The sequence below is a fragment of the Barbus barbus genome (genome assembly GCF_936440315.1).
Source record: "Barbus barbus genome assembly, chromosome: 26".
NCBI lineage: Eukaryota > Metazoa > Chordata > Actinopteri > Cypriniformes > Cyprinidae > Barbus > Barbus barbus.
The window spans coordinates 9,106,633-9,119,135 of record NC_136754.1 but is presented as its reverse complement, the minus strand read 5'-3'; the positions used below and the strand labels follow the sequence as shown (position 1 = coordinate 9,119,135).

Below are 12,503 nucleotides of genomic sequence, written 5' to 3'. Positions count from 1 at the left end.
ACTGTAGATACAAGGCCCAAAATGTAACAATTCTGGACGTGTTTTGTTGTAGGGTGTAGGATGTGGGTTATATAACACAGCAGGCTATTCTTCCCATTTACTCCTAAATTACAGACATTTTCCATGCTGGCAAGATTCCATGCTGGTAAATAACACACATTCAAGACAAATTTCTTTGTCTCTCCTCATTTTCTGTTTGTGTTGTTTTGGGTGATAATGTTTTTTTTCAAGTCTGACATCTGAAATGTGAATAAAAATTAAACATTTGCGCACACAAAAATGCAAACCTTTATCTTCAGGATTATTCAACCATTTTATTATAGAGTATAAAATGTAGGTAATACAAACACAAGAGACCGATGAAGAGAATACAACAATATTTTCAATATAAAAATACAAAATTATCCTTAACAGTCACAGCAACAACATTTTTATTGCATCTAATAATCTTGCCAATTGGTGGCAGTATTGCACCTAGAATGTTTAAGGCCAGTCTTTTAAATGAAAAATACTTTTTTAGCCATTACATTATCCTCCACACTATGTGCATGTTTGTTTTGCATTTTCATAACCTACCAAATTCATATTGCTTAAGTTTAGCTGATAAATGAATATCTATCAATGAATCAGTAAATGTACTTGTAATCCTATCCAGCTTCGTCTTCGTCTTCATTTCCATCTTCACTGCCCTCAGCGGGATATACCACCATGAACAACTTCTGCCCCAAGTGTGTCAGTTTAGCTATGTAGACAGACAACAGCAGATGGAGTGTCCTTAGTAGTCTCTGTAGGCCTGATTCACAATCTGTTTAGTCTAATGCAAATATAGCTGACATTTGTAAATCATTTTCATCCATCAATATTAACTGAGATTTAAGATAATACCATACCAACAAATGAGTTGAAGCTCTTGGGCTTGTTTCCCCAGTAGACGCCAAATAAATACACAGGAACACCTGACAACATAATGGCCAGACCAATGCAACACACCACAGGCTCCGAGTACAGAGAGAAGATCAGCAGGAATGCCCAAAAAATCAGGAAAATTACTGGCCACACCAAGCTCACCTGTGGAGTGAAACCTGTTGATTTTGGTAAAGGACTACAAATGTACAATACCCCCTCCCCCACCCAAAAAAGGAAATCTGTAATTATACATCATTACTGTTCACAGCAAATGCTGAGCTCTGACTGCTCTTGAGGTTTAATGCTGCCACAACTACAAAATAAAGTCAATAGGATTCAGCTTTACCTTGATCGGTCGATGCATGTCTGGTTCTTTGATTCGAAGCACAATCTGCCCGGCAACAGTGACCCCATAAAACAGGTAGTTGATGAAGCCAACATAGTTGATGAGTGTGTATATATCACTGGTGCACAACATCAGCAGAGTTGATATACACTATCAAATAAACCAGTATTTGATTTGAATATAAGCACCTAACAACACATTGAATATAATTTATAAAAAGAAAGATTTTTAGATTATTTAAAGGAATAGCTCCCTAAAAAAGCTCAACCTCAGGCCATCCAAGATGTATATGAGTTTGTTTCTTCATCGGAACAGACTTGGAGAAATGTAACATTACCTCAGAGTATCAGTGAGAAACAAATGATTTTAACTTAATGTCTTAATAATAAATATGTTTATTACAAACACAGCTTTTTTGCTTCACAAGATGTTAAATGATGGACTAGAGTCATGTAGATTACATGTTCTGATGTTTTTATCAGCTGTTTGGACTCATTCTGACGGCACCCATTCACTGCAGAGGATCCACTGGTGAGCGAGTGATGTAGCAAGAAGCAAACTCATCTACATCTGGATGGCCTGAGGGTGAGTAAATTTTCATTTTTGGGTGAACTATTCCTTTAAGAAACAAAATAAAGAGCTCACAGTGAAAAGCAAAGCTGGGATGGGTGTACAGCGGTTCACATGAATCATTGCCAACAGACGGGGAAGATGCCCTTCCCTCGCACCTGCAAAGAATAACCTGAGGAAGAACAACTGTCAATCAAGCTGATAATACAAAGAAATCCATTGACATTAAAATACAATGCAAACTGAATGAGCAATTGTGCAATAACATGGCATCAAGACTGACCTAGATGATGTGAAAAGGGACCCATTAACCCCTCCGAAGGTGGACAGAGCCACAGAGACGGGCATGATCCATGACATCACCCCAAGCAGCTTTTCGCCAAATGTCTGATGGAGATTAAAGAGAGAAAGAAGGCAAAGTTATATTTAAGTTAATTAAGTATAGAGGTAAGCAAAAATGTCAGATGAGTCAGTCCGATCTGCTGATGAATAGGCTACTTAATTTCCTGATGAAGGAAGATCTCAATAAGTGTCTTAATTTGAGCAGAGCAACTCACCACAGCAACAGCATTGGAGGCCATCAGCTCCTGAGGGCTCATAGCTGTAACATATGCAATATTTGCAAATACATAGATGAAAGTGACCAGAGGGATTGAGATGAAGATTGCACGAGGCAGGTTCCTGTAAAGAGAGCGTTAAAACCTGGGTTGAATCTCGACTGTAAGTCCTGGGCAAACCTGTACTCCCCAGAGCAGGAATACTTTGGTATTTTTGGTACATTTTCCCTGAAAAATGGCAGTGTACCTGTAGGGGTCAATGAGCTCTTCTGTTACATAATTGAGAAAGTTCCAGCCTGCATAAGCGAAGGAGCCCTGAAGGAAAGCAAGTGCAATATGGCCCATGTCATAGGGCTGGAGAGGATGAAATGCGTTTTCTGGCTCCAACCAATAAAAATGACCTGGAGACACAAGACAGAGAATCATTTTATGTGCAATGCCTGAATTAATATGTAGAGAACATCCAAATGAATGGAGAAAGTTGTATTAAGTACTGCAAAATCAGTTCAATTCTTCATTTCTTTTAGTCACATTTACTGCAGGAAAGCATAGTATGCATTGTAAAGCACGCTTATTTAACCAAACTACAGTTTCCATTATCAAAATCAATAGTTCTTTCTTTGACTCTTTTATAAGGAAGACATCCAAAGTTCCTTTTTTGTCCTTGGGATATTAAACACATGAAAGCAGCAGACTACAAATGGCCCAGCATGACAGTCCAATTCATATGTGAGTCTGTGCTTAATGGATTTATACTCTTTTGTTTATAGAGCAAAAATGGGTCAAATATGAAAAGTATGCTTATGTAATACTCGTAGCTTAATGCCTGCCCTCTTATATTCAAGCCATTTATGATAATCTAATACGAGCGAGTTAAATAAGCCAAAGACAGATTTAATTGTTTTCTTGTACTGTATTCTTGTACTGCATCTGATTATCAATATAGATATACATGCTACCATTCAAATGTTTTTTAATACTTTTATTCAGCAAGGATGCAGTACGCAGTAAAAACATGTATAATGTTACATAATATTTCTATTTTAAATAAATGCTGTTCTTTTGAACTTTTCATTCATCACAGCTTTCATGAACTATCAGAAAAATTGCACACATCTCACTCTCTATGAAATGCCATTATTCAAATCAGCATATCTTCAAATGCCCACCATTTCATGCTGATAATGCAGAAAGAATTAAGGCACACGTTCTGGAAATGTCAAGAACTAAAAACATTTTGGAATAATACATTAGTGCTATTGTCATCAATTTGAAAGAAAAAAAACTCAACGTTTTGGTGATTAATGGTGAAGTTGATTTGAAAGAAAGAAAATGGCTTTAATATTTATGACTGCAGCTAAGACGTAGTTTATATCAAACATTTGGAAAACAGCAACTGAACAAAAATAATGCTGGAATGAATCATTGCCATATATGCAGCCCAAAAAAAGCAAAATGTAAAGAGGCAACCTGACAAATGTTAAAATATGGAAAACAATATCAGTGAAATATGTTTATAAGGGATGTTAAGGAATGTATGGAGATGCACTATGGACTGCACTGTTATAAGTTACCCTTGCAGATCTGCACAACGCCCATGATGATGATGAGGCAGAGGGCGAGGAGTTTGCCTGTGGTAAACACATCCTGTACACGCATCGCCCAGCGGACACTGAAGCAGTTAATCCAAGTTAACAGCACTATAAACAAAAAGAACAATTTATAAACATTCAACTTTATATTAGAACCAGAAGTTACATTGAATGAAGAATGAAGTCTGTTATATATACTGTCCAACTTAAAATTCAGACAAAACAAGCTGCTGTTTGAAAATACTTAATACTGTTACTGTAATCTTCACAAACATGAAAATAACAGCTTTAGATTAAAGAATGAAAACAAAGCAAGAACTGCCAACAGGTTTAAGCTTCAACAGTGATTAAAGTTGCCAGACAACATTGTTCCACAGCTTTGGAAAAAGCCAAGGACACGTGGTCTACAAACACTCTCAATATGTACGATTTGAGCTCTTGCAAGAGAACGCCCTGCATGATCCAGACCTGTATGAACAAGCTCTTTGGAAACCCTCCCATTATGAGTCACAAAGCTGGCATAATTCAGTTCATTAACCACAGTTATATATTAATATATCAAGAGCTAACAAAGAGGTAATGAAAAGCCTCTTTTCTGATTCAAAGTGACACCTGCGGTCAAGCCAAGGCTCAATAATGATATATATATATATATATATATATATATATATATATATATATATATATATATATATATATATATATATATATATATATATATATATATATATATATATAAATAAATAAAGCATCTAAGAATTCATAATACAACTTGTGTGTGTTACTTCAAGAGCAACATAACATTTGTGTTATATTTTGCTTTCTTTTAAATTCATTTATTCATTCATTTAGCATTTAATAATTTATTATTCCATTTAATTATATAATCATTTAAAACCATTTATGTACAAATTTTATTGATTAATTAATTGATTAGTCATTTATCTTATTATTGTTTTTTTTATATTATTTTTCCATTGCTGTTTAGTCTTATGATGTGTGGTTTCAAGGGCTATTTGTCTTCATGAGTAAGAGATAAAAGGGAATGTTTATGGGAACTCAAGGTTTATGGGATGCTGTTATGAAGCAGTTTGGTATAACACTACTTGTTGGATTTGTGTTGGTCAGACAAAGTCTGAGCATTGATCAATACACAACTAAGTCTATTCACTGGTTCTTTTTAAAATTATTATTACTTTGTCTCCTGTTTCTGCTCTTCACTGATTTTTTTCTCAGTCAAATTCTTGGCTGATTAAGACTGTTAATATAGTTTTGGGTAACAGAATAAACACTGGTTTTGGGTACAAGACAAGACTTGCTGCTAACAGGTTGGACAACTTTGTTGACTAGTGGCAAAACTGATATTTTCTGACAGGATCTGGCATCTGGGGCTGGATCTGATATTTCTGGTGTGGAGCCATGATCTTATGAATTATAATTTTATATATACACTGCACAAAATTATAAACGCAACGCTTTTGTTTTTGCCCCCATATTTCTATGTGCACAAAAGGCCTATTTATCTGAAATATTGTTCACAAATCTGTCTAAATCTGTGTTAGTGAGCACTTTTCCTTTGCTGAGATAATCCATCCACCTCACAGGTGTGGCATGTCAAGATGCTGATTAGACAGCATGATTATTGCACAGTTGTGCCTTAGGCTGGCCACAATAAAAGGCCACTCTAAAATGTGCAGTTTTATCACACAGCACAATGCCACAGATGTCACAGGTTTTGAGGGAGCATGCAATTGGCATGCTGACTGCAGGAATGTCCACCAGAGCTCTTGCCCGTGAACTCAATGATCATTTCTCTACCATAAGCCATCTCCAAAGGCGTTTCAGAGAATTTGGCAGTACATCCAACCGACCTCACAACCGCAGACCACGTGTAACCACACCAGCCCAGGACCTCCACATCCAGCATCTTCACCTCCAAGATCGTCTGAGACCAGCCACCCGGACAGCTGCTGCAACAATCGGTTTGGATAACCAAAGAATTTCTGCAAGAAATCTGCAAACTGTCAGAAACCATCTCAGGGAAGCTCATCTGCATGCTCATCGTCCTCATCGGGGTCTCGACCTGACTGCAGTTCGTCATCGTAACCGACTTGAGTGGGCAAATGCTCACATCTTATAGGAGCCTAGGTGTGTTGTTTGATAGCAATCTTTCATTTGAAAGCCATGTTTTGCATCTGTAAAACTGCGTTTTTCCATCTCAAAAACATATCTAAATTGCGACCTATGCTCTCAACGTCAAATGCAGAAATACTAATTCATGCGTTTATGACCTCAAGGTTAGACTATTGTAATGCTTTATTGGGTGGTTGTTCTGCACGCTTGATCAACAAATTAGTTGGTCCAAAATGCAGCAGCTAGAGTCCTTACTAGAACCAGGAAGTATGACCATATTAGCCCGGTTCTGTCAACACTGCATTAGCTCCCTATCAAACATCGTATAGATTTTAAAATCTTGTTAATTACTTATAAAGCCCTGCCTGAATGGCTTAGCTCCTCAGTACTTGAGCGAACTCTTATCACATTATAGTCCTCCACGTCTGCTGCATTCTCAAAATTCTGGCCATTTGATAATATCTAGAATATCAAAATCGACTGCGGTTGGCAGATCCTTTTCCTATTTAGCACCCAAACTCTGGAACAATCTACCTAATACTGTTCAGGAGGCAGACACACTCTGTCAGTTTAAATCTAGATTAAAGACATTTCTTTAACCTGGCTTACACATAACACACTAATACACTTCCATTATTCAAATCCGTTAAAGGATTATTAGGCTGCATTAATTAGATCAACCGGAACCGGGGACACTCCCCTCCCATAACACATGATGTACTCGTTACATCATAAGAAGAATGGCATCTACGCTAATATTTGTCTGTTTCTATTCTGTTTCTCAGTCCGTGTCCGGATCAGATGGTGGATCGGCGCCGGGAGATGATGTATGTGGCCCTGATCGTCGGCAGAAGCTGGACACCTGGATGAGCCCCGGGGACATATCCCCAGTGAAGACCTCAACTTAAAATACAATAAAACTTAAAATAAAACAAATAACTAAAAATAATAAAATACCGAACTACATAGTGAAGTGAAGTGAAGTGAAGTGACATTCAGCCAAGTATGGTGACCCATACTCGGAATTCGTGCTCTGCATTTAACCCATCCAACGTGCACACACACAGCAGTGAACACACACACACACCGTGAACACACACCCGGAGCAGTGGGCAGCCATGCTGCGGCGCCCGGGGAGCAGTTGGGGGTTCGGTGCCTTGCTCAAGGGCACCTCAGTCGTGGTATTGAGGGTGGAGAGAGCGCTGGACATTCACTCCCCCCACCTACAATTCCTGCCGGCCGGAGACTCGAACCTGCAACCTTTGGATCACGAGTCCAACTCTCTAACCATTAGGCCACGACTTCCCCTCAAATAACTATTATTGTTAGAAATTGCAACAATATAAAAATAGAAATATAATACATTTATACATTTAAAATTTTAATTAAAACAATAAATAAACAATAATATCCTGGCCAGAGGAGAACTGGCCCCCCGACTGAGCCTGGTTTCTCCCAAGGTTTTTTTTTTCTCCATTCTGTCACAGAGGGAGTTTTGGTTCCTTGCCGCTGTCGCCTTTGGCTTGCTCAGTTGGGGGCACTTAATTTCTAGCGATTATCGTCAACTTGATTTCACAGATACTATTTAAACTAAACTGAGCTAGACAATGACATTTCTGTATTCAATAATGAAATGCCTTTAACTGAAAATTGAATGTTTAATCTTATTATTATACATTACTGACACTCTATCCTCCAATTTGATACTGTTAAGTGCTTTGACACAATCTGTATTGTTAAAAGCGCTATATAAATAAAGGTGACTTGACTTGACCATCATCTCATGTTGCAGCATGATAATGCACGGCCCCAAGTTGCAAGGATCTGTACACAATTCCTGGAAGCTGAAAACATCCCAGTTCTTGCATGGCCAGCACACTCACCGGACATGTCACCCATTGAGCATGTTTGGGATGCTCTGGATCGGCGTATACGACAGCGTGTTCCAGTTCCTGCCAATATCCAGCAACAGGAGGGGATAACCTGATCAACTCTATGCGTGAGGAAAATGGTGGTCACACCAGATACTGACCCCCCCCCCCCCCCATACAGTAAAACTGTACATTTTAGAGTGGCCTTTTATTGTGGCCAGCCTAAGGCACACCTGTGCAATAATCATGCTGTCTAATCAGCATTTTGATATGCCACACCTGTGAGGTGGATGGATTATCTCGGCAAAGGAGAAGTACTCACTAACACAGATTTAAACATTTTTTGAACAATATTTGAGAGAAATAGGCCTTTTGTGTACATAGAAAAAGTCTTTGATCTTTGAGTTCAACTCATGAAAAATGGGGGCAAAAACAAAAGTGTTGCGTTTATAATTTTGTTCAGTGTAGTGCTTGGTAGATTACTTACAATTACATTTGAGGTAATATAATCAGACTATTGTATGATTCATTTTAGATTATTTTGACCTAACTCATTTATAAGATTGAACCATATTGATATAAAAATACAAAGAAAATACAAACAAAAGAAAATACAGAGAAAGAAAATATATTCCATTTTTTAGATGAAAAAGAACAATTAGGGAGAATCAATAGATTACATGTGACTGCCCAGCACCACTACCTACATGCAAGATGCTCTTGGATAAAACGTTGTGTCATGGACAATGTAATGTAGCCCCAAAGCATGTATTAATTGTCAGCATTTACTTACACAGGCAGACGGCGGCAAGCAGACCCAGCGTTCTCTCTGGAGGGAAGCAGGAAGGGAAGAGAGGCTGCAACGCGTAATTGGCAAATGTGAGGGCAATCACAGCCTGGTTAGTTGGATAGATCACCAACACTGCAATCCACAGCCTTAGAAACCTATTCAAAAGACAAGCCCTGTAAGACCTCACATGACATTATCTAAATAAACGAGTCAGTCTTACCCAGCTAGTCCTCCGAAGATGTCCTTAACATAGGAATAGTCTCCACCTGACTTTGGGATTGTGACTCCCAGTTCAGCATAGCACAGAGCACTGATGGCAGTGATGACTCCAGTGAGAGTCCACACTATGAGAGCCAGACCCACTGAGCTGCAATTTTCCAAAACACCCTTTGGACTTACAAAGATCCCAGACCCAATAATGTTACCTGGGGAAATGACAACAAACAGGCAAGAGGAGGTAACAGAAGGACTTGAATGTAACTATTTGATGATTGTGTCTGAAAGAAAGTAAATCCCCACTGTCATGTTTCAGTATTTACATGTATTTACATGTATATTTCAGTATTTACAGCCTCTCCAGATAAGTGGAAGCTGTTAGGCCAACTCTCTAATGTCAGTGTGAAAGATTTTTGGCATCTTTATTTTGATAGGACAGTTAGTTGACAGGAAGCGTAGTGGGAGAGAGGGGGTCCACAAGCCAGGACTCGAACTTGGGAACGTTATTTGAAATTCTAACAACATCTAAAAAAAAAAAACCCCATGAGATTTTTTTTCAGCAACATAAAAACTTGTACTGACTCCTTTGAACAGCAGTGTATATCTTATAAAATTCTGTCTTTGTGTACTGTGTTCTTCTCTTGTACAAGGTTTTCTTCAGTGCTTTGTGACCTTGAGGGTTGGTTTCAACCAGTCTGGTAAAATATTAAGAATGCTCATTGTTAACACCTGTTGAGCAGTGAAAAGTTCCTTTGTTTAGAGATGGAATTCTCAAGAGATTTGGAAAAAAAGACAAGGGGAGAATGAAATAAGCTGTTTTGCCACTTGTAGAAGCCCTGAATCACTTTTTTTTTTTTTACTGAAGTACCTTCCTGAGTCCCTTTCCTCCATTATTTATTTTTGCACAAAACAAGAAACCAATTCCTTTATCTTCATATTAACTTATTTTCCTCTATCTTTTTTTTTTTTCATTTGCAAGACAATATGAAACAATTTAATTGTTTCATATTTACAGGTGTAAAGTACAATATGTAAATAGTTGCAGGTGGAAAAAGCACTTGTGAGGGTAATTTATATACACACACACACACACACACACACACACACACACACACGTGTTTCAGGGTTTACCATACAAGGTAATTCTTAGGTTATTAATCTGAATTTTAATCAGAGGTACTGGCAAAACAACAGTACCTGTTAATGGACAGCACAGGTAGATAGTAACCCGACCTGCTGTAACCCAAACACCTCCTGACAGCTTAAATCTCAGATAACGCGCATTAACCCAGCAGTGAGGTAACTGGCACAGACATGCTGGTGAGCTTCTTGTATTCAAGTCTAAATTACATGCCGAGTAGTGACCCAGTTTAGGTTTAAACTTGCTACCTAACACCAGACTCCTACTGAGAAATCTCTTCACTGTTTATAATCCTTTCTTGGGCCCTACCTGTGCTTCAGCTCCATGCTGTGTTTGTTCTGGATGCTCGAGTTACTGTTCATATGCTTTATTTCTCATTTATATCATATTGATATATTTTAAACAATTTATGAAATTATGTACTTTATGCATATATCCTACACCCAGTATAATGATGGAAGAGGAATAAAAAATGTATTCATATTTTTTGGTCCTAACAATGAAAACAATATTGGACCTCTTTCAGTTTCATTGTATGGTCAGTTCTTCAAAACTATCATGGATATGCATCAACATCTCATCTAATGAATTCAGGGGACACAGACTATAGGCCTACTTTTATCTACTGCATGTATTTTTCTACCATTTAAAGTGCAAAGAGAATATAAAGAGGAAACAATGCATAAAACGCAGACTTACCCACAATAATACCACATGCACTGAGGAGTCCGATCTCTTTCTTCAAGGTCACTGCTGGTTCTCCGTCATCGGTGTCTGTGTCCGGCACTGATGCAGCCCTGCGTCGGGCGCCACTGCTGCTCATTTTCACACAGACAGCAGCAACTCTGTGCTTAAGTGTTGATGTTCAGAGTCTCTGTAACTTTATCCTCCCGCCCCAAACTTAATGTGATAATCTGATAAACCCGCCCACAGTGTTCTGGTTTGGTCTAGTTTAATAGATGAATGCAACAGAGACAATATTATGCAACTACAAAGAGATTTAGTATTTAGTAATTTGGTAGCGCAATGGAATCACAATAGACTTGCAGCTCCAAATCTCAATTTAAGGTCAAAATAAATAAATAAATAAATCTGGGTCATAATCAGGTAAATCAGCAAATAAAATTATGAGATTTGAATGTTTGTCCTCTAAACCCACACTTACTGATATTAAAATCAAGACATTAAAAAATCAAAACCTGTTGAGGACAGCTTTTTCTGTATAAAAAAAAAAAAAAAAAAAAACAGCAGCAAAATATTATACAAAGATAATTTTGAAACATATTTAAAAAAATTAATATGAAATTATTTTTTTGTTTGTAATATGGAACCCCATTTCCACCACCTAAAAACTCTTGCATTGATAACTAATTATTATAAAATCATTACTGCTCATAAAAGTCACTATGCCATAAGTCAAAATTATGATGGGAACATTTGACATGCCAAAATTATGACAAAAAGAGAAGTCAAAATTGAGATTATGAGTCATAAAGCAAAAAGTCTGTCATAAAATGTTAATTACCACCATTTTTACTTTCTATTATTTAATTTTTTTACTAGCTATGTTTCCATCCAAAGATTCAAATTTAACTTGTGCAGAAAACTGGAATATCACATAAAACATTTGCGAATAAAGCACCCTTTCCATCCGACGAGTCAAAACTGTCACTGCTTTTGTAGATGGATGTCTGCTGTTTGGGAAAGCAGTCGTTCAAGACAATTCTGCAGAAAAACTTTAATGAAAGTTTTTGCTCAGGCATTTCAGAACAACCAAAACAACATTTCAGACGCTGTGCAACGAGATCAGTCCGCTGCTAGACAAGTTATCCTGTCCTATCATGCAAAGTCTAATGACTTTTTTGATGCGCATGGTGCAATTTATTCAGTAAACATGTTTCCACCATAGTTTATGCACATTTTTTCTTATCGGACAAAAAGTTTATCCTACTCAATTGTGCACAAGTGTTTTATGCACAAGTTTAGAATTTATGTGCATCTTGGAATTTCTATCCAGCGTTTTTTATGCAATATTCCAAAATGCGCATAAAAATGGAAACATAGCTACTGACACTTCTCAATTTGAACTTTTTGTCATAATTATGACTTTCTATGTCAATGACTTGGTACGTCATAATTATGCTTTACCAATGCATTTTTTTTTCTCATGTGGCAGAAATGGGCCACCATATAGGCAAAGTTTTTTTATATATAATACTTGGAAGGCTGCAATCAATTTTGATCTAAACATTGATTTCTAAATATAGACGGACACACATATGCATGCATTACAGGGTTGTAACTAATTTTTTCAGCACTTCAAAAGGGCCAGAATTGTGTTTGCTAGGGGCCATATGACAAAAATTAGCTCTCTGGCCAAA

The 12,503-nt window shown here is 37.4% G+C and overlaps 1 protein-coding gene across 4 annotated transcripts; it reads right to left on the bottom strand.

Moving 5' to 3' along the window:
• Window positions 1-282: 282 nt before the first annotated feature.
• On the bottom strand, window positions 283-11,000 carry slc7a8b (solute carrier family 7 member 8b). Of its 4 annotated transcripts, none has more exons than XM_079378540.1 (11): window positions 10,822-11,000; window positions 8,986-9,190; window positions 8,769-8,920; window positions 3,954-4,079; window positions 2,627-2,780; window positions 2,380-2,503; window positions 2,106-2,209; window positions 1,898-1,994; window positions 1,253-1,402; window positions 891-1,068; window positions 283-742 (listed from the first exon to the last, which is right to left on the bottom strand). In XM_079378540.1, the coding sequence occupies exons 1-11, from the start codon at window positions 10,943-10,945 to the stop codon at window positions 648-650; spliced, it is 1,509 nt and encodes a 502-aa protein (XP_079234666.1). In that variant the 5' UTR covers window positions 10,946-11,000; the 3' UTR covers window positions 283-647. The 4 variants fall into 4 exon arrangements, with proteins under 4 accessions (XP_079234666.1, XP_079234665.1, XP_079234664.1 ...); XM_079378539.1 differs by having other exon boundaries at window positions 292-742; window positions 8,769-8,938; XM_079378538.1 differs by having other exon boundaries at window positions 293-793.
• Window positions 11,001-12,503: the final 1,503 nt, after the last annotated feature.

Excerpts from the sequence above, each read along its gene's own strand:
- slc7a8b (XM_079378538.1), bottom strand. The coding sequence starts at position 10,945 with ATGAGCAGCAGTGGCGCCCGACGCAGGGCTGCATCAGTGCCGGACACA. Across the intron at positions 2,504-2,626 it reads GAGCTCATTGACCCCTACAG|GAACCTGCCTCGTGCAATCT; the intron begins GTACACTGCCAT and ends CTCTCTTTACAG. Across the intron at positions 794-890 it reads GAGCTTCAACTCATTTGTTG|GCCTACAGAGACTACTAAGG; the intron begins GTATGGTATTAT and ends ATTGTGAATCAG.